This window comes from Giraffa tippelskirchi, chromosome 2 (assembly GCF_054371585.1).
Source record: "Giraffa tippelskirchi isolate mGirTip1 chromosome 2, T2T-mGirTip1v1.2.pri, whole genome shotgun sequence".
Classification (NCBI taxonomy): Eukaryota; Metazoa; Chordata; class Mammalia; order Artiodactyla; family Giraffidae; genus Giraffa; species Giraffa tippelskirchi.
In genome coordinates this window covers 198,170,878-198,194,642 of record NC_137276.1, presented here as the reverse complement: position 1 = coordinate 198,194,642, position 23,765 = coordinate 198,170,878, and the positions used below count along the sequence as shown (strand labels likewise).

The window sequence follows — 23,765 nt, the reverse complement described above, 5'->3', positions numbered from 1 at the left end:
GAATATGCTCTTGAACTCTACAGAGAGAAGTGGAATGGGATCAAATAGTGGAGACAGGGGCACTGCTTTCATTATAAAGCTTTTTGAAAGGTGGATTTCTGCAAGCATACTCAACATGGAGCTGAGGCTAAATTCCATCTCTTTAAGATGAACATAAAGTGAATAAAGTTTCACTTTTCAGGATAAAAATTCATTCAGAGATACCACTCTGCAGTATCAATAAATGTGTCTGTGGTACCTAGATGGGTCAATGACTAAACTGTCCATGAGGAAAACCCTCATTCCTGTCTGAAGGGATGAAAGACTTCACCACCTAACAAATACAACATTTAAAATATTTTCTCTTGCACTCTTTATATATGATCTTTTCCGTCAATTGCAGTAAGGTAAGCAGAACAGAAGGATTATACCTGTGGCATTTAGGCTTTCTAGACTTTTTTATGTGCAAAAAAGCCTGGATTATAGCTTTATAAAATGTATAGAACTCTTCTCCCTGAGTATATATGGATTCATTCATTAGCAAATTCAAGCAGTATTCAATGGCCCATGGGGGACATTTTTGGCATTCCTTTTTAGAAGCAATGGTATTTTAAAACTAGAGGAAGCTATTACATAAAACCTGCTTTGTAGCCTCTTACAAAAATGTAGTTTTGACAAATGTTGTAACAACAGATCATGTACTTATTCCAGAATCTAAGAATTATCCTGTAATTTTCTCTGCCTCTCTTTCCAATTTATCAGCATATCCTGCTGACACTATTTCCTGACCATCTTCCCGAGTATGTCTCCTTCTTTCCACCATCCTCTCTCACCTAGACGATTGAAACATTGCTAGTGGATTCCTTGCTTCCCCTGCTGCAATCTAGTTCCCACATGGATGCAATATATAAATATTTTATATGCATAGTCTTCAGTCTCCCCCTATTTAATTTTTGCCAAAAGCATTTCATCACACTTAGTATAAAACCCAAAACCTTATTATAGCATATCATTCCCTTATTTATTTTGTTATTGTTGTTCAATCGCTAACTCATATCTGACTCTTTTTGACCCCATGGACTGCAGCAAACCATGCTACCCTGTCCTTCACTGTCTCCTGAAGCTTGCTCAAATTCATGTCCATTGAGCTGATGATGCTATGTAATCATCTCATCCTCTGCTGTCGCCTTCTCCTTTCACCTTCAATCCTAGCATCAGGATCTTTTCCAATGAGTCGGCTCTTTTGATCAGGTGGTGAAAGTATTGGGGTTTCAGCTTCAGCATCAGTCCTTTCAATGAATATTCAGGGTTGATTTCCTTTAGAATTGACTGGTTTGATCTTGCAGTCCAAGGGACTCTCAAGAATCTTCCCCAGTACCACAATTCAAAAGCATCAATTCTTCAGTGCTCAGCCTTCTTTATGGTCCAACTCTCACATCTGTATGTGACTGCTGGAAAAACCATATCTTTGACTAGATGGACTTTTGCTGGCAAAGTGATGTCTCTGCTTTTTAATAACTGTCAAGGTTTTTCATAGCTTTCCTTCCAGGAAGCAAGAGTCTTTTAATTTCATCGCTGCAGTCACCATCTGCAGTGATTCTGAAGCCCAAGAAAATAAAATCTGTCACTACTTCCACTTTTTCCCCTTCTATTTGCCATGAAATGATGGGACCAGTTGCCATGGACCAGTTACCATGATCTTGGATTTTTGAATGTTGAGTTTCAGGCCAGTTTTTTCACTCTCTTCTTTCACCCTTATCAAGAGTCTCTTTAGTTCCTCTTTGCTTTCTCCCATAAGAGTGGTATCATCTGCATATCTGAGGTTGTTGATATTTCTTCTGACAATTTTGATTCCAGCTTGTGATTACATATATTAAAAAGATTCTATAATTAATATACTTGCACAAAAAGTGTCTGTAAATAGCTCTTTTTGGTTTTGTTAAATTATAGGATAACTGTATAATAATAATATTTTTGAAACATTCTTCAAATCTCCTTTAATTTTAATTTAAATAAGCTTCTAATTGCAATATTAAATATTATATTTGAATACATTTTATTTAGTTTAGCTCAATTCAGTCTCTCAATCATGTCCGACTCTTTGTGACCCTATGAACTGCAGCACGCCAGGCCTCCCTGTCCATCACCAACTCCTGGAGTTTACCCAAACTCATGTCCATTGAGTCGGTGATACCATCCAACCATCTCATCATCTGTCGTCCCCTTCCCCTCCTACCCTCAATCTTTCCCAGCATCGGGGTCTTTTCAAATGAGTCAACTCTTCGCACCAGGTGGCCAAAGTATTGGAATTTCAGCTTCAACATCAGTCCTTCCAATGAACATCCGGGACTGATATCCTTTAGGATGGACTGGTTGGATCTCCTTGCAGGCCAAGGGACTCTCAAGAGTCTTGTCCAACACCACAGTTCAAAAGCATCAGTTCTTTGGTGCTCAGCTTTCTTTATAGTCCAAATCTCACATCCATACATGACTACTGGAAAATCCATAGTCTTGACTAGATGGACCTTTGTTGATGAAGTAATGTCTCTGCTTTTTAATATGCTATCTAGGCTGGTCATAACTTACCTTCCAAGGAGTAAGTGTCTTTTAATTTCATGGCTGCAATCACCATCTGCAGTGATTTTGGAGCCCCCAAAATAAAGTCAGCCACTGTTTCCACTGTTTCCGCATCTATTTGCTGTGAAGCGATGGGACTGGATACCATGATCTTAGTTTTCTGAATGCTGAACTTTAAGCCAACTTTTTACTCTCTTCTTTTACTTTCATCAAGAGGTTCTTTAGTTCTTCTTCACTTTCTGCCATAAGGGTGGTGTCATCTGCATATCTGAGGTTATTGATATTTCTCCCGGCAATCTTGATTCCAGCTTGTGTTCTTCCAAGCCAGTGTTTCTCATGATGTATTCTGCGCATAAGTTAAATAAGCAGGGTGACAATATACAGCCTTGACATACTCTTTTTCCTATTTGGAACCAGTCTGTTGTTCCATGTCCAGTTCCAGCTGTTACTTCTTGACCTGCATACAGGTTTCTCAAGAGACAGATCAGATGGTCTGGTATTCCCATCTCTTTCAGAATTTCCCACAGTTTATTGTGATCCACAGAGTCAAAGGCTTTGGCATAGTCAATAAAGCAGAAATAGATGTTTTTCTGGAACTCTCTTGCTTTTTCGATGATCCATCAGATGTTGTCAATTTGATCTCTGGTTCCTCTGCCTTTTCTAAAACCAGCTTGAACATCTGAAAGTTCACGGTTCACTGAACTTTCTGAAGTATTGCTGAAGCCTGGCCTGGAGAATTTTGAGCATTACTTTACTAGCCTGTGTTCAGTTCAGTTCAGTCGTTCAGTCGTGTCCGACTCTTTGCGACCCATGAATTGCAGCACGCCAGGCCTCTCTGTCAATCACCAACTCCCGGAGTCTACCCAAACCCATGTCCATCGAGTCGGTGATGCCATCCAACCATCTCATCCTCTGTCGTCCCCTTCCCCTACTGCCCCCAATCCTACCCAGCATTAAGGTCTTTTCCAATTAGTCAACTCTTCGCATGAGGTGGCCAAAGTATTGGAGTTTCAGCTTCAACATCAGTCCTTCCAATGAACACCCAGGATTGATCTCTTTTAGGATGGATTGATGTGAGATGAGTACAATTCTGCGTAGTTTAGGCATTCTTTGGCATTGCCTTTCTTTGGGATTGGAATGAAAACTGACCTTTTCCAGTCCTGTGACCACTGCTGTGTTTTCCAACTCATTCATTTTATTACCTGTAAGCATTGATCAGACAACAAACATGTATGTGAAGATTAGAATTCACCAAAATAAATGCTGTGTAATAAACTCCAATTTAATGACGGCATTTTTCATCTTATACAAGTTGGTAACATAGTAGAGTAGCACAATTTAGTTATGCCTTAAGAATATTTGGTTCAGGATCCAGAACCCATAGTTATTCTTTCATGGAATCTGTGTATTAAATAAGAGGAATCAAGATAAAATTAGGAATATTTCTACGTGGTGAGAAATATATATAGTAACGTATGTATGTGTGTGTGTGTGTATGTGTGTTAGTCACTCAGTTTTGTCTGACTCTTTGTGACCCCATGGACTGTAGTCTGCCAGTCTCCTCTGTCCATGAGATTCTAAGGCAAGAATACTGGTGTGGTTTGTCATTCCCTTCTCCAAGGGATCTTCCTGACCCAGGGATCAAACCTGGTTCTCCTGCATTGCAGGCAGATTCTTTGCTATCTGGACCAACAGAGGTTCAGCTCTCTCTCTGTATGTGTGTGTGTGTATATATATATATATATATTTATATATATATACATACACATATATATATTACATATATAACTTAGTATGAGTTACAGAAACACTTTGCATAATACCAGATGAACATTTCAAAAACAGGACCAAGCAGATAAAGTTTGAGAGATTTTAGCCATAAGCATGGCATATTTAAATATGAGAGTCTTGATATGAAGAGTGATTTTTGTCTCCTGAAAGTTCACTTATATTAGCATTTCTTAGTATGCCACTCATGTTATCATTAATTTTTCAAAGCACACATAAGATTATTTTGAAGTTGGGAAAGATATGATTTATAATATGAAGCATTATATAAGTTTACTTCCTTGCATTTTTAAATCTATACCATCTTTAGAGACTGAACAAATCTCCTAAAGTCATACAAAATTTTTTCACATCTACAAATTTCCTGAGTGAAAATGTTTGCTTTTAGAAAATCAACTGTCACCCAGCACTAATAAAGAAACTTGATTCAAAAGGATTTATATAAATGACCAGATATGAACTCTGTTTTTTGGACAAAGAAGCATAGGTGCAAAGGGATTAAATTGTAGGCAAAATGTCTCTATTACTTTATGACAGAACCTAAGTGAAAAATCAAAATATGTTGATTTTTCAAGCACTATTTTTTTTACTACATCACACCACTCCTTGTTGTATATTTATATTTGATTTAAATTCTTTCTTCTGATGGGAAGCATTACTAGTCTCCCAAAGGAAACTGACATTCTCACAGAACTTAAAAAGTATTTGATCAAATCATCTGATTTACTTTTTGGTAAAGTAATTTTCCTGGAGAAGGAAATGGCAACCCACTCCAGTATTCTTGCCTGGAAAATCCCATGGACAAAAGAGCCTGGCGGGTGGGCTACAGTTCATGGGGCTGCAAAGAGGTGGACACAACTGAGCAACGGAGCACAAAGTACTTTTGGGAAAAAACTCCCAGTATGGAAATAGGTGGGGCTAAATAATATAGAATCATAAACTTCAAAGGAATTTTCCCCCATTTAAAATTTCACTTCCCTTTGTCAGCTTGAAATGTAAAAGAGTATTTTTAAAGAAAAAAAAAAAAGCGTATTTTTTTTTTCAATAACAGATTGATATTATTCATCAACTTTTCTTGTAATTACATAAGACTGTTGGTTGCCACCTACAGTTTAAAATTGCAGTAGTTTTCATTTTTGAAGAACAGCTTTTTTTTTTCTTTAATTGTATAAGGATTTCATTCAGTACGTAAAGCCAGTTGAAGCTATCAGAGGAATGAAAAGGGATACATTCAAATCTAATTTTTGAAAGGGCTCCTTTTTATGAAGCAGATGAGGTTATCATATGGCTCTGGAGGAGGAGGCAAGCTCTGGCTTGTTGAAGCCTCGTCAACCTGGTGGTTGTCATTTAAGTAAGAGCCTTGGTGCTGTTACCCATTCTTATGCTATAATCCAAATAGGCTATTACAAGTAGCTGAACATAATGGGAACAGATAAATGTCCTCTGCACAGGCAAAAAAAAGCAAATACAGTAAACTTTTCCTCTTACAGTTGCTTCTAATGGCACTGTAATTATTGGTAAAGTTAAAGATGCCTTGTTATTTTTAAAATTAGGGAATGTGAATAATTTTTATCAGAAAGATACTTCTTACATTAATATGTTGAGTTCTGGCTGACAATATTCCACTAATAGTCTTCTGTATCTCCAATAATAAACCTTGGTTTAGATTCACTCTTGATTATCCCAGGACCACCTAGGGGAGTTAGTGACAGAAAGTGGAAAGGAAGTAGACACATGGAGTCCAGACTAAATGGTAGCAGTTTTTCTCCCTATTGAATCCTAGTCCTTGGAGAGGAAACAAGCAGCTTGGGCTTCTGGGACTCTTTAGACTTAATTTTGCTGCGAAAATCCAATCTGAATGAGCCAGAATGCCATTTTTAAAAAGAGAAACTGCCACAAAACAAAACAGGTTGACAAGTTAGAAATTATCGTACACTGCATTTGTAGAGAACAGAATATACCTTTAACCTGAAAAGCTCGTTATTGGAAAAAAGGTGCTGTGACACTCTGGAGTTTATTGTATACAGTACTTGTTGGAACTGATTTCATTTTGACAAGGTTATACAGGATCTGTTGTGCTCTAATAAGCTCCAATAACAAAATATAGTTGCATTTTTTGAATTCCTTCATTAGGATGTGAAAAAGGGCCCTTTTTCTATTATTTTGAATTGAGTGTGATGATTTAGTGCTCTGACATTTTTAAAAACATTGAAAAACTGCATTTGGAATTAATATTCTTCAGTATACTGCATTTTAATTTTCTAGACTGGAAGATTCTTAGCAGAAATCCCTAAAAATTACTTCATGAATGGTAAAAGGAGGAGGAGGGATAATTTTTTGCAGAAATCAACCATGTATAAGGCTCAATTACTGATCCATGTCTTTAAAATCGATGCCATTTCCTATGTACTGACAGCATTGCTATTATCACCAAAAGATGCATTATTTATAAATTATCAGTCAAAATCAAAGCCTAGAGCTAAGTACCCTAAGGAAGCACCAAAATATACCATGGATTTGATACCTATTTCCTCTGTTATCTTATCATCTTTTATACTCATGAAAAAAAAAAAAGCTAGTAATGCATTAATTGCCAAGTAAATGTGATAGCTTCCAAGATTTCAACCATTAATTTCATGAAGAGCTATGGTATGTATTCTGTTTACTGTGAAATTTATTATTAATAAGAGAATAGTTGAGTGTATTAGTGACTATGTTAATTAAAGAAAATTTTAAAATTTTACCTTAATTTTACTCAGGTATTTTGATAGATATTCTCCACTAAAGGAAAGATAGAGAGAGTTCTATAGCTAGTGAGAGGCATATAACTCTAGGTGGGGTCACAATAGTGCGGTCATGAATGTAAACATCATTGTTATGGCAACACACCAGGCTCCTCTGTCCATGGGATTTTCCAGGCACGAATACTGGAGTGGGTTGCCATGCCCTCCTCCAAGGAATCTTTCCAACCCAGGGATCGAACCCAGGTCTCCCTCATTGCAGGCAGATTCTTTACCATTTGAGCTACAAGGGAAGCCCATAATTTTATGGTAGAGGGGTATAGGTAACAAAATGCAAGCACACTAGATAAACTCAGAAAGCACAAAAAGTGTTCAGAAAAAGGAAATCAGTTGGGATTTAGTTGATCAAGGAAGTCTTTACACAGCAGGTAGGAATAAGGCTGAAAGTTGAGAGTAGCCTTTTACTAAGCACATCAAAAAAGGGGAGGCTACTTTAAGATGAGCCTGGGTGATACCAATCGGTTGGATCATAGTAAATTTGTACCAAGGCAAAGTTATATTTTTAAAAGCAAGAACATGCTGATTTCTGAAGATTGAGCTTACAGTTTATTAGAAACATAGGTACGTAAATATACATGTCATGGTAATATGTAAAATAAACATGTGTAGAGGTGCATGTAAAGTGCTTGAAAGCGCATTGAAGGGAGGTATTAAACATGAAAGAGAAAACTAATGGGAAACAGCATGTTACTCCGAGAACATGCAACAAAGAGAACAGAAAGAGCTGAGTCTAAAACTTGAGTAAATCACTTCTGTCAGGGCAGATGTCTTGTGTTCCAGTCTTTGGCTTTTCTGTTTAAGCTAACTGGCATTATAAGAAATAAAGAAAAGAAGCCAGGCATACGTGCGCTGAAGAACTCTAGCCCCTGTTGTTCCAGAAAACTTTAACACTGAGGCAACTCAAGTGGGTATAGTTTGGCGTTCACGTGAGAGTCATAGAGGTTAAACAGGAGAAATGATGGACTGATGAACTGTCATACCAAAGCTTAACCATGGGCCCTGGGAACACAGATTTTAGTTTCCTGATTCAATAGCTTTGTTGTATGAGTAGAAATTGTGTTTCTGCAAGTGAATAGGTTCTTATAGAAGTAACCCACAGTATTTTCACTGCATTTATTTATACTCAACATTCACTCACATGAATAACTTTTGCAGCCTACTCAGACTTTGTCTTCATAATATACAGTTGTGAAATTGACTAGATTTGAGGTTTTGTCTGACATTATTGAAATATTCCTGAATTTTCCTTATATGTTAGGGTAACACTTTATATATGTTACAAGTAAGATGAAAATTGTAATTTATTTTAATTTACCTCTTATGTGTAGGTAAAACTATAGGCAAATATTTTCATGCCTTGGACCTTTATTTTTCTCAGCTCCCCATCAACACAAATTCTCAAATTTTTTCTTTACAGGAAATCCCTGATTTTATTATGGCTACTATAGCTTTCTAAAACTATAACATTTTATTAATAAATAATAAATAATGAATCATGGACCTCTATGAATTCATTTAAATATCTTATTTAAACCACAGAATTATTTTAGCAAGTTTTACCCATGTTAGTATATAGTAAATGAGTAGTTCCCTAAGATTTAATCTGCTAGGAAAAGATTTAAACACATAATCACAGTTTTAGAGAAATCGCTGTTAACACATTTGTATATATTGTGATAACAATTTTTAACAATTTGAAGATATTATTGTTTCACATTCAAATTTCTTACTAACTAGATGTTTTATTATTTTTGATTTTGAAGAACTTTATTGACATTTCTCTTTATGGTTTTAAATTGTATCTATATACAAATTTCTCTGATCAGATCTAAACTAAAATAAACAAAATCTAATTATTTTCAATTTGTTCATTTCTGAAGATAACTTTTTTCATCCACTACATATTTTATCAGTTGTTAACTTCATCATTTATACATTAATATCTAGAAAATATATTACATAAAACAGTAAATTTATTTTGTAAATTATAAATTATAAATATAAGTTAAGAAGTGCTGAACTTCTTAACTTAGTCACTTTTTTTTTTCAGGCAAATTCAACAATATTTAATTAGATTAACATGCTCTCCAAGGAAAATAACAGTGAAAAATTTGAGCCGGTCTTTGTGTGGTAGAAAACAGAGATGAAATATCATGTAGTTAATTGAGTGATCTATTAGATAGCTGCCATTTCTGAATGTTAATATCCATAAATTACATACCATTGATTTTTTTCTGTTTTCTATTTGTAGCTATCTTCGTGTCCATTTAAATACCCTTTAATCATAGGATGTGAACATGTAAGGCAAAATCTTCTAAATTGATGTCATATGTAGCAGACTACTTATAATATTAATATGACTGCAGATAATGTGGCTTTATGAACAGAATTAATAAATTGACGTTGAACCAGGATTGTTACTTTTATTATATATGTGCACGTTTGTAATTCTTCTGCATATGAATCAGTGTATTTTTATTCTACACAGTGTATTTTATTCAACAAGGAGAGGTAAAAAATGAATGTGTTGTAGAAAAGGAGAAAACAATCTGTATTTTTTATCCCGTGCTATATTTGATTGAGTATGCTTTATATTAACAGCATAATGGTTTTAAAATATACAAGATTCTAGATACCTCAAAAATAAGGTAAATGACTATTACTTGTGTTTCCAATTTGTATTTCCTTATGGAAATATAGCTTCATTCTCATTATCAATGTTTAAATAAAAGGCCAAAACCTTTAAAATAATTGCTGAATGATGGCAGATGTTGGTGCTCACTTGTAGGTGTAAAAACTAGAGAGGTAGGTGTTTGGACTTAATAAGACAGCTCAGAATTTTGCTAATTTCTGCTTTGACAAGAGTTACAGTCAGGCAGATAAAATAAATCATCTTGAGATGGAAATGTTAGAGAAATTTGTCTCTCCAGTATACTTATATATTTAAGAAAATTCTCTCTATAATATAGCATATGTCTGTGTAATTTTTAAGGCAAGGAAACTATCTCAAAATCTTCTCATACATTAAGTGGGAATAGTAATAGACAACTCATAATTTTGCTGTGATCATTTACCGCTTATCACAATGAGTTACTCAGTGGTCCCTCCTAGCCTTTCACTCTTTCTTGGAAAGTCTCAAATCAAGTGAAAACAGAGAGAGTTCCTAAGGAGATGCGGAGTGCATGAATCTCAGATCAGGCTCACACAGCTTTCAGAGTAGCAGAATATGTAGGCAAAGATTCAGTTTGTTTTGTTGTTTGTTGTTGTTGTTGCTTAGTCACTAAGTCTTGTCAGACTCTTTGAGGCCCCATGGGCTATAATCCATCAGGCTCCTCTGTCTGTGGAATTTTCCAGGGAAGAATTGTGGAGTGGATTGCCATTTTCTTCTCCAGGGGATTTTCTTGACCCAGGAATCAAACCTGCATCTCCTGCATTGGCAGGTGGATTCTTTACCACTGAGTCACCAGGGAAGTTAGTAAGGATATTTGCTGAAAGAAGTTTTAGGTTGTAGTCTTGAAAATATATGCTTCAGAAAATAAAAAGATTCTGAATGTAGTAAGGACAGAGAACTTTTTGTGATCAGTAGTAATGAAATATTTTAGTTTTATATTAACTAGTCAAAAAGTGGACTTTTCTAGATCCCCTAAAATACATTATATGCTTATAACACTATGAATAAATTCATTTAGTAAATTTTTATTGACCTTCTAAATTGTGCTAGGTACCAACAATAAAGCAGGCAGAATTCTTCCATTCAAAGCTTCATTGCCCAGTGGTGAAACTGACATGAGTAAAATCATAGAAATAGAAAATTTAGGTATAAGAAATATCACTCTATTCTCTTGGTCTTTCTGAGAATTCCAACTAATCTAGCTAATCTTACATGGTTGAGTTGTAGTTGATTCTGATTAATCTCCTGGCATTGAATATTAAGATTAAACATTTGTTATTTCACAATAAAGTTGAAATAATTGAATGGACACTGTGGTGAAGAGAAAGAACAGAATGAAGAAGCCCTCAATTTTTTTTTCAAAATCAAAAATGTTTCCAAACATGTAAGCTGAAATAATGTTACTAGTGATTAAAAATATGTAAGAGTGACTGGGAGCGATTTGTTATTTGACAAGTCATTTTCTTGACCCAGCTGTCATATCAGCCAAGGTACTTCCCATCAATTGCTTTCAGCCAGTTTCTTTTTAGGTGCATATGAAGTCAAGGGGAGAAGATGAGAGAAAATGAATATCAGATAAGCAAGAGCCAGACTGTGAGTCAGTAATGGCTAGTGGTGGACATTGTAAAAGACTCTAAGGCAGGTCTCTTAAAGTAGATCAGCAATTATTAAAACTACCCACTGTTTTTATATTTTTTGAATATTAGCGTGGAGGTGGAAGCCCCTATATATCATGCATCTTCACATGGAAAATATAATATTGCTTGGTTTATAAAAGAATGCTTGTGAAAATATATAGATTGCCTCCAAAACAAATCAGAGTTATTTGTTGCCCATCTTTGTTGATATACAGTAAGATAAAGAAATATAAACAATATGAGATTTTTTGGTAAACAAATAAATAAATAAAAACACCAAACCCTGTTATTTGCATCTGAGAATCAAATACATAGATGATTTTGAAAAAACTGCTTTTCAGAGCCAATGAAATTTTCTTCTAATTCAGTGTCTGATAGCAAATAATCTAATATTTTATAATCTGTGATAGTTTGGTAATATCAAGTTTTTTGTACTGAGTTTTAAGGGACTAATATTATTATATATTCTTACATTTGACAGCCCTGGAAGATATTTCCCTTTACACTAATTAAATACATATATTTGGAGATCCTAATGAGCAAATGATTTTGCTAACTGACAAAAAGTGTATTATTTTCTAATTTGAATATGTGTAAAAGTTCAAATTACATTCTTTTTTTTTTAATTTAGAAAATGTCTTTCATTTATCTCCAGCATGAAGGCTTATAATGAAAATAAAAAGGTATAACAGAAATCAGTAAACAAGAAATGAATGTGCATGCATACCTAGTATTTATTCATTTATAATGTTGTTAAAGGCGATTCTACTTTATGATCATGGTAATTGCATGCCAGGCAATACCCATTTTCTCTAGTGACTAATGTAGCACCATTGGATTTTCAGAAGATTGTTTTCTTAATTTGACTGGCCAGGAAGTATTTTCCCTGTTGAAAAACAGGTGTAAACATCAATACCAAAGATAAGAGAGTGATCTCATGCTGTTTTCTGATGTCTCCAGCTTAGACAATTCAGCAGGTTAAAGTCTGAGGATTAAGTAGGGCTATTCATCAGAAGTAAGGAACTAGAAAAATTTTGGTGTGACTCACAGACTTTAACTGAGGGAATGACAGGAAGCCTTTTAATAGCAAAATAATCAGTCAAATGCTCTGAATATATAGGGGCTGTGTAACAAACATGTGAAATCAAACCCCAGCACAGCAATTACAGGTAATTGGTGAACTGTTTCTCATTTCCTCACTGTGTAAATTATATGCCTAATGCACCTGAGACAAGAGTTGACTCTCAGGATCTTACTGAAATTCTCATTGCTTGACACTGGCTATCTTGTTTCAGTATTTATGCTGCTTTTCCAACTTTCAGCTGCTTTTGAGTGAAAGGAAGGAAAATCTTGCTAAACTCTGAGCTATTTTTTCAGTTTATTATGTCCTCTGTACTTGAATCTACTGTCAACTTTTGCCAGCTTTGACTATTTATGGAATAGAGGTTGAATATTATGGTTCAAATCTATGTTCAATAACTTCTCCTAGGTATGCCAAATAATATGAATCATAAACATTTCAGATATTGAGTTCCATGCTAGTTGACCCAATACTTGTTAAAGACTCCTATGTACTGAAAAATTGTTAGAAGGCGTTACCAGCTAATCAGGGTAAGAATTGCAAGATTCTAAGCTGTACATTAACACCATTTGTGAGAAAAGGAAAAGCAAAATAATAGTAATAATAATAACAGTTGGCTTCCTTTTTGTTTGTATCTAAAGATTGCTTTCACCCTATTTCCTATCATCGTTTGCCTAAAAATATCAAAAAGTATTTAACATGCATATACTCATCCATCGTTAACATTTCTTTAATCTTATATGGTGGTGTTATTTGTGTATATTTTCTGTTGTGTTGTTTCTTTGCTTACTTCTTTGACAAAGCATGTCAATTTTTGTTTTACCTATCTGTATTTTGCTACTGCATGTCAAACATTTGAAATGACTCAGTGAACAAATGAATTCTTGTCATTTTAAATTTCACTCAAAATATTGCAAGCGATCTGCTTACCCTCAAACATTGCTCCAGGTTTTGCTTTGTGTAAGAGCGTGAAAAATAAGTGAACAAAAAATGACAAGAACTGCGTGGTACAAGGAGCTTTGTACCAGATAATCTGTTTAAGCTTGTTAAATTTAAACTTAAATAAGATATATGTATTTATAATTTGAATCATTTATGTTTCTGTTTTGTTTGCATGATATGATTTTGTTTTATATTTTGTTTTTTTCCACTCACCAGATGTTCCCAACACTTTGCTTCCCACTACTATCATCCCCTCCCTTACCACTGCAACAGTCACAACCACTGTAGCCATAACAACCTGCCCAACCACATCTGCAACAACCAGCAACATAAGAGGTACAGTATGCTTCTTTGTTATGGCCTAGAAAACACGTTAAATAGAAATTTATAGGGCTTACTTTTTTTTTTTAAAGAGTAGAAGAATTGAGATACAATTTTACTTAATTATAAGGAATATTTAAATCAAGTCAGTTACTATCAGTTAGGGTTATTGCAATAAAATATGAGACAAGATGGCATATTTTAATTTTTATTAGTGTCATATGACTCATGAAAATGTTCAGACTATAGGTAAAAAAAAAATATGGAGCTTTGAAACATTGACTTTAAAATGTGAACATGGGAAACTTTTTTTTTTACCTTACCTTATAAAAACAAGCAAAGAAATAAGATGTTCAAAAATGCAGAGGTAGTTTTTGCTTTTTTATGACCCTACTTTAATGTTAATGATTTTTTATTTCTCCACAACTAGATTAAAATGCCTGCAGTGTTGAGTTTGTTCTAAAATTAGCATGACGGGGGTCATTATAAGATATTTACCACATAGAACTTTTAAGTAATATTTAATATATCATCCTAAAGTGATTTGCTGAGTGGAGCTACTTCTTGTACTTAGAGGCAAATGTTCTAGGCTTATCTAGGATGACAGGAATTGATGGTTGGCTCTAGGAATAATTTCTGGTGTCTGATTACTAATATGTTGTTTGTCTGAAGCACAGCAACCAAAAAGATATTGAAGTAATTCTTAAGGGCCAAAAAAAATCATTATGTCATGGTTCAAAACTATAAAAAAACATTTCTGAGTAGTTAAGTGATTGTTAGATAATGAAGAAATGAAAGTTTTTTTGAGATTTTTGAGCACATTATAGAAATACACATTTTAAACTTTATTTCTATGTTCAGAGACAATGTGTCGTATTTAAGTCTGTCATTTACTCTTATACATGCTTATACATGTTTTATGTCATGTTGGCTGTACTAATATGTGTTAAATGTAGCAATTTAATTTGAGCTAATAAGGACTTTACAAAAATATATATCTAAAACTTCATCAGGGATACACTTAACATTGTTTTCCTTTACTTGTAAAGACTGTTCAATTAGACTTCTTGTGTTTCTTAGAATTTTTATTAATTCTCAGTATTATGTTGAGTTGCTGCTAGCTTTTACTTAGTTTCTGTAATATTTTTTCTCTTGTTCCAGAAAAATATTTTAGTATCTGTTAAGTGTTCATTTTTAATAATTAGGTTTATTCTGTTATGCAGGGTACAAGATTGATAGCTAAAACTTGATGGTGATAACAATAAAAATCATTAAAAATACCTAGTATTACTAAAAAACAAACTGTATTTGATCTAAATCTAAAAGTAGAACAGCTTAAAGATCATTCTTATAACAATGTGTATGAAATGGGTGGAAAAATAATAAAAATGAAGAAAAAAACACTTTATGATAATATATGAAATGTAAAATACCTAATGTTCTACTTTGCTTTAACTTATTGTTTTTCTAAAAATTTTTATAAACAGTAAGTCAGATGAAATGTAGCTATTGCTTACCCACAAAATCTCTATGGTAATGTTAAGTTCTAAGTGTACAAACAAATCACTTTGATGGAAAAGAATATATTGGCTTAATTTTTTTAAAAAAACCTACTTATAACAAAAAAAGCCTAATTAATTTCTTTTTCAATAAGTATTTATCAAATACTTGTTATATATACTATTTAAACAGCACTATGCCAGGGCTTAAAATTATGGATATTAAACATATTGTTTCTAAAAACACTAGCAAATTAATGCATTTTCCCGCAAATAATCAGTGCCTGGGCTTAATTAGTTAAGACATTCATATTTTTTGTGAGTATATATACATTAGGCTAAAATAAGAGAAAATATTTTATTTCAAAGTGAAGTGTTTAACAACAATTTTTTATATTTATTTACATGTATCTTAAGTGAATCTTACCAGTTCCATTTTAATCAGCCTGCTAAAATGAAATCAGTTTTCTGTTTTTTCAAGTAAATTCATTTTTTAAAGGTTTCCTGAGATGTTTTGTAAACTTTCAGTTCAGTTCAATCACACAGTCGTGTCCAACTCCTTGCGACCCCATGAACCGCAGCACACCAGTCCTCCCTGTCCATCACCAACTCCTGGAGTCCACCCAAACCCATGTCCATCGAGTTGGTGATGCCATCCAACCATCTCATCCTCTGTCGTCCCCTTCTCCTCCTGCCCTCAATCTTTTCCAGCATCAGGGTCTTTTCCAATGAGTCAGCTCTTCGCATCAGGTGGCCAAAGTATTGGAGTTTCAAGTTCAACATCTGTCCTTCCAATGAACACCCAGGACTGATCTCCTTTAGGATGAACTGGTTAGATCTCCTTGCAGTCCAAGGGACTCTCAAGAGTCTTCTCCAACACCACAGTTCAAAAGCATCAATTCTTCAGTGCTCAGCTTTCTACACCATGAAATTTAAAAATGATAAAAAAATTATTTTTCCTTCAAAGGAACACATGAATAAATAAACCTCAAAGGAGACAAACGCGCACACACACACACACACACACACACACACACACACACACACACACACACACACACCATTCCCTCTTCCTTTACCTAACAGTTGAAACATATCATTTTTCAAATGGCATCAAGATATGTGAAAAGAAAACATTTTATGTGTTAGGCAATTCATAGCATCTATTTTATACAGAAAAAATAGTAACACTGACATCAAATGTTAGTATAATGTCAAGGAAAAATAGACATTATACATCAGCAAACAACTGGGAACTGAAGAAAGTCACCAAATTCACCTGCATGATTAATGTTCTAGTCCATATTTGAGGGAGTTGGGAATTTAGTCAATATATAAATATTTTATGATTTTTGTACTCTGCCCCTTATAAGTTATATGATATTCACTTAGTCGTGCATTACCTATTAAATTAGAGCTTTCAGATGCAATTATATTTTAGTGGAATTCATTTATTTATAAAATGGCAATAGATGTCACAAAATTATCATTGAAAAGATATTATAATAAAAACATGTTATCTAAGAAAAGCTAAGGACTAAATATTTCCAGCTTGCCTTTTTTTTTAAGTTTATCTGCTTCAACCCTGTCTCTCATTCAGTAATCTGAAGTAAACTAAATATATTTAATTTTATTAGCTTTAAATATCATTTCTTCAGATTTCATAAATATAACATTTATCTCTATCTGTACATATATATATAATAAATTACCACAAATAAATCACCATTCGTATCTCCATATCTACTCTTTCACCACCCCTGCCATTGCTGAGTTTTCTTCTCTATTATAAACATCCGGTTTAAAAATGAAGAATCATAGCTGCAGCTGTATTAAAAATCAAGATAAAATAGAACAAAAGGAACTACTCAAATTGTCAGTTATAACCTTGAGAATTTGCACATCTCTTCAGTTTGTACATGAAATGCATCCTTGTGTGCAGGAAGAAGGGCTTCAACCATAGGGAAGAAAAGCTGGCAATTGGCAGTATCTTGTTACAAATAAGTGTGCTAAAAGACAGAGAAAGGAGCAAACTTTACCAGGCATGGGAAAGACAGAGAACAAGTGAGTCCAGGAGACATCTTTAGGTGTGAGCTGTAGTTCTTTGTTTACACAGTCTTTGGTCTTAGATGTTGAACCAAATTTACATGTACATTTTCATCAGAAAAATGAGAAACACTCAATTCTCAGATTGTCTTGAGGACTGGATAATATCTAGAGTTCTGGCAACATAATCAGCACTCAATGTGTGACAATTATTGTTTAGTTCTTTTAAGTAAAATGAATATATTCATGTTTGCATCGTATAATTAATGAAATTGTATATTTTTCCTATAGTAATTCTAGTTTTGACAAAATTATTTGGTGTTAGTGCACCGATTGCATTTTAATTTCAAACCTACTTTTAATTATGCTAAAAATTAAATAATAAAATGGCACTAGAACGTATGGAACTTGTCTATCCTTGAATATAACAATTAATAATCTGTCTATGAAGTTCATAGTATTCTTGATTTATATCATATGTCTAAAATCTGAACATTTTATAGATCTCTCAAACATTTTTCATTACAAAACATCACTTCTATAACACATTTTCTGCTTATAGAAATTGCAACTTTTTAAGGCTAGTGGCCTGATTAATCCAGTCAACTAATTTAGACGATATATACCTATATATCTGTATCTGTATCTATCTACCCATCCATCTATCCATATATACTTTTTTAAAAATTTGGGGTTTTCTTATCACTTTGATACATTTTTAATGAGATAAACTTTGATGAGTTAAATATGATCATTTATAAAATGCTTCCAAATGACCTGATGTGATTTCTAGAATTAATATTATTTTTGCATGGTATGCTTACTTTGAAAGCATTTTTAATTTTTTTAAATAATTTCGTTCTTTATTCACTTATTTTTAGCTGTGTTGGGTCTTCACTGCCATGTAGGCTTTTCTCTAGTTGCAGCAAGCAGGGCCTACACTTTAGTTGCAGTGCACGGGCTTTTTATTGCGGTGGCTTCTCTTGTTGCACAGGGAATGTGAACTTTTGTAGCTGCAGTGGGCTCGGTAGTTGCAGTTCCCAGGCTATAGAGCATAGGGTCAGTAGTTGTGGCACATGGGCTTGGTGCTCCACAACCTGTCGGATCTTCCTGGATCAGAGATGGGACCTGTGTCTCCCGCATTGGCAGTCAGAGTCTTCACTACCGAGCCACCAGGGAAGCCCTACAATTTTTTAACATATTGTATATTTTCAATTTTATATAAACTATCTCATAAACTAGGAATCTTTAACAGTATCCTCATTTACAGATCATTATATAAAGATATTGAAAATTCAGGAAACATGTATGAGACATAGTGAGATAAATCAGTGATTATGTCTATTTATCATGATTTTTAAAAGTAGAATTCACAATTGAAGCCTTTGTGCTTACCAAGGCAGAACTCTTAAATGCCTACTTGTTATCTGTCTCTGCCTCTGTAAGACTGTAAGTAAACTACAGGTACAGAAATGAAATGACATATATGGAGAAAAGGTATAAAATATCTAATATACTCCTTGTCCTTTTCAAATATTTCATGCATTTAAATGTTTTAGATAGGAAAAAAAAATCCTAAAAGTGATGGTGACATCGTTTATACAATCCATGTAAAAATCCAAATGAATTAATTGGTTCAAGTATTGATTTATTTTACATCAGACTTAAAAATGGAAAAATAATTTTTTGTTAATAAAATTGTACCATTTTGCTTATAATCACAACCAATTTATTAACTATAATGAGGTAATTGTAGTGTAACCTTATTTCAGAATGGCACTGCAAATTTTTTTCTTAAAAAATACATTTTTTAAATTTACCAAATCAGCTATTATAAAATTATCTACTACCAGAAAAATATGACCAATATCAAAAAAATTGGAGATGAGTTCCTGTTTTGGTCCCAGCCTATTGATAGTAATACTTTTGGCTATGACTGCTTGAGGCACTTTCCTCAGCTCCTGTTGCTTTTAGGAGCACCTACAGACATTTCCTTCATTGAGGCCAATATGGTTGGACTAGCGTTGTGCTTAATATGGTTATTCGATGCACTTCAGCAAGAAAAAACCAACAGGGAATGTTGTGGAACAAAATTACTACTCCCAGATTCTGAAGGACCATCTAGAGAAGTCACAGTTAGAAAGACAGAGAGAGCACACGGACTTGATCTCTGGCTTTATTAGAGTTCAAAGGTGGGGTGTCTGGAGTTTTGTGGGCTCACATCATTATTGTTAAATTTGAATTGTAAGAACGGGGAATTAGGCATAGGAAGGGAGAGCCAGTTTCTCAAGGCGATCAGTTGTCTGGGTTACCCAGAGCTTTCTGAAAATAAGAAGTTCACAGGTGGGGCAGCCTAGTTCCTTACCTGGTTGTTTTGCTAGGCTGACAATACATTTATTCAAGATGGATTTCTTTTGAAGTGTGTGTGCCAGAGTCCTGCTTCAGCTGGTCCAGGGGATCCCTCAGGATGGACGGCGTCGGCGCAGAGAAGAGAAGACACAGTGAGACTAGGCAGGTGTGAAGTAGCGTCAGCGTCTCCTAGCTTTATTTTTCAAAGGGAGCTTTTATATCTTGAGTTGTACATAGAGGAAAATGTAAAATGTAGAGTCATGCCAAATCAGCTCAACGGGTCAGCAGGTTTTGACCTTTATCGAAACCAGGATACCATTTGTATACCTTAGTTACAAAAGTCTCATGTTGTTTACATCATCTTCTGGCCTGGGGGCCTGCTAACATCTTATGACTCTTTATTGATAAGGGTTGATCAGCCAGAACACTTTTTCTAAAGGTATTCTTGTATCAGGCACAAAATGTACCTGAGCTACATTTTTTAAAGAATGCAGGCACAGTAGATTATGACAAGGAAAAGATTCATTAACTCAAGGTTTCAAAGTAAAACCTGTTTTTTGTAATCTATCTTATGCCTTGAGCCTAACAGAAAAGAATGTGGTCCCATAAAGTCATGGTACAGCAAGCTGAAACAATGTAGCACAAAGGTCAGTTCTTTAGCAAAAATCACCAGCTAGGTTAAGGATTGTCTTATTATTTGTATTAAGGCTAAACCTTTATTTTTATAAGTCTCTAACTATTATACTTTTATTATACAGGCTAAGCACGTTAAGAGCAAAAACATAGCAAGTAAATATAGACTGAATAACCGTTTCATAAAGTAATATTTCTTATGTTGTCCAATAGGCTTTCTCCCCCACGAAGGGTTCTGTGCCCACTGGGATTTTTGTGCGTTCAGGCTCTCAATACTGTTTATTGCTAAGGAGCAATCATGCACAAGGGCTCCAAAGGCACAGGCACATTTATCAAACTAACATGCTAGCAAGAGGAGTTTAGATTAAAACACTCTTTATCATGGATAATCTTATAGGGTGCCACCGTTCGGGGGGCATGTCGATTAAAGTTTTAAATTGATCTGTTTGGGAAAAGATCAGGGAAGGCCTTCTGTCTAAGTCACAGAAATTAGGGAAAGGTTTATTATAGCAAGCATCAGAAAGATAGATATCATCTTCAAGGTGAGCGCAGAGGCAGCTTTTTTGAAACCCCTGAGGCCTGAGTTGCCTTGCTCGTCATGCCTTCTCCTCATGACCTTGTCATGAGTGGGATCTCATGAGCTGGCTCCCGGCATGTGTGTCTCTGCAATCAAAAGCTTAATTTCAGTTCTGTTCAGTTCAGTCACTCAGTTGTGTCCGACTCTTTGCGACCCCATGAATCACAGCACACCAGGCCTCCCTGTACATCACCAACTCCCGGAGTTTACCCATACCCATGACCATCGAGTCGATGATGCCATCTAGCCATCTCATCCTCTGTCATCCCCTTCTCCTCCTGCCCCTAATCCTTCCCTGCACTAGGGTCTTTTTCAATGAGTCAACTTTTCGCGTGAGGTGGCCAAAGTATTGAAGTTTCAACTTCAGCATCAGTCCTTCCAATGAACACCCAGGACTGATCTCCTTTAGGATGGACTGGTTGGATCGCCTTGCAGTCCAAGGGACTCTCAAGAGTCTTCTCCAACACCACAGTTCAAAAGTATCAATTCTTTGGTGCTCAGCTTTCTTCACCGTCCAACTCTCACATCCATATATGACTACTTCAAGCATTAGCTTAATATAGGGCTTCTCTGGTGGCTCAGAAGGTAAAATCTGCCTGCAATGTAGGATACCTGGGTTCAATCCCTGGGCTGGGAAGAACTCCTGGAGAAGGGCATGGCAACCCACTCCAGTATTCTTGCCTGGGAAATCCAATGAAAAGAGAAGCCTGGCGGACTACAGTCCATGGGATTGAGAAGAGTCGGAGACGACTGAGAATAAGCACACAGCACAACTTAATATAAATTCTTCACAATTTAATTTAGTTAGTTATGTCTGAAAATGTCATATTAAGTAAAATATTTTAGATTATTCAGGTAGGATTGAATGAATTTTAGCATACATCTGCAGTGATTACAGCTCCGCTCTAGCATTAAAGGCCCATAATTTTTAGCCCATACGCAGCCCTTGTAATTTAAAAATCATACAAATCATACAAAGATTGACTATTTAAATGTTTATAAATCTAGGAACATGTTTGGCCATCAAGTATAATCCTATTAAGTGTAATCCCAAAATATTACTGTTTGAAAGATCTCCCTTCTCTAAAGATTTCTTGAAGCAATCTTAGTGACTTGTGGAAAAAAAAAAATCATATGCATGAAGCTAAGCTGTATTCAATGAAAATAAATTGCTGAAGTATTTACTTTGTGCCAGTATATGGAAATTGAGATGAATTGTAACATTCAACTCATATTTAATGTGGGCATTTTTAATAAACTGTAATTGCCTAAAATGTTGTTTGTGACATAATATTTTTGTATGCAGATTCCTTTACTTCAATTGTTGTTTAATTTTTCTGTTTTCAAAATAAAATATGCTAACATAAAATAAACACAAAATGCATACCTGAGCACGTCAAACCACTGTCTGAAGCATCTATTTAATTAAGTCAGGTTAAAATGCAATAATGATCTGACTTGTGCTTCTAAAGTCTATTTCCTTTATGTCAAAAATATCAAGTCTATATTTTGTTTTTATTTGGTTTCATTAATGTGTGCCCTCCTCCCTCTTTTGGCATAGATACTTAAAAAATAGAATACAAAGAGATAAAGAAGCATTTTTCAGAATAAAAGAAAAAAGAATGCTAGCACTGAGAAAGAAAGAGTGGAGTAAAATCATTAAAGCTCTGATTTGTCAGAATAAATGCATTCAAATAGAGCATTTGCAATGGTAAAATATATCATCTTGACACAGTTAAATCCCTAAGTGTGCAAATCAAGAAATTGTTTATGAGCTTGTATTATGAGTGTTTAGCTATTAAAAATGTTTCTGATTTTATTGGTGGTAATAAAACACAATTTGGTGGTGTTGTGAGCTTTTAAAAATTAAGTGTCAATATGTTGGGCTTTTCTGAACTTGGAAAAAATTAAGCAATAGTTCAGTTTCCAGATGGTCCATATAGAGGGACCTGCTTCTCTGCAAAAAGCCAGGGTTCCACATTTAGACTGCTGCTGCTAAGTCGCTTCAGTCGTGTCTGACTCTGTGCGACCCCATAGACAGCAGCCCACCAGGCTTCTCTGTCCCTGGCATTCTCCAGGCAAGAATACTGGAGTGCGTTGCCATTTCCTTCTCCAATGCATGCATGCATGCTAAATCGCTTCAGTCGTGTCCGACTCTGTGAGACCTTATGGACAGCAGCCCACCAGGCTCCTCCGTCCACAGGATTCTCTAGGCAAGAATACCGGAGTGGGTTGCCATTTCCTTCTCCAAGTAGCTAAGTTTCCGTTAGTTTTTTACAAAACAATCATCATTATATAAAGTTGACTCTATTTCAAAATTAAATATGTGAAACATAGTTATTGATGGAAATAAAATATTTAAAATGCTTCTCGCTTGGAAAGAATAAGCACGATATACCCTGTCAATCTTGCTACAAGTACCATATTGATAATACTGAAGGGAGTGGCTACAAACCAGACATGGGTGGGAGTGTTGACTCAGGGTCCTGGTCTCTTTGTCAGCTACTGACTCACACATTGGAATAGCAACAGTGTTTCAGATTAGGTTATTCCAAGAGAGCCCGAGATGCTAAATTTATTCTTTCTATTCTTCTAGATCTTCCTTGGAATAAGAATCCCTTGTTATGTATAACTATTTCTGAAACTAAGTGGAGCATTTGCCTTGGACTTGTATGAAGTTGAACTAGGCAAAGTTTGAAAATCTTTAAATATTTTCTTATTCTTTATGACAGTGAGGAAATAGTTGAAGAAACTGGTATTCATATTTTCTTTCCCATACCACATAGTAAGGGAAGTAGAACACTTATGCTCTATTCCATTTTCCAAGGACATTCTTGTGGCTTGTGCAATTTAAAACATCAAAC

At 34.8% G+C, this 23,765-nt stretch overlaps 1 protein-coding gene across 7 annotated transcripts in view; it reads left to right on the top strand.

Annotated features, from left to right (window-relative positions):
• CADM2 (cell adhesion molecule 2) overlaps window positions 1–23,765 on the top strand; it is a 1,189,836-nt gene that overhangs the window by 1,099,786 nt on the left and 66,285 nt on the right. For all 7 annotated transcript variants that reach the window (XM_081552246.1, XM_081552256.1, XM_081552244.1 and 4 more), the window contains one exon: window positions 13,693–13,812. In XM_081552246.1, coding sequence (XP_081408372.1) covers window positions 13,693–13,812 — 120 coding nt within the window. The remainder of the gene's footprint in view (window positions 1–13,692; window positions 13,813–23,765) is intronic.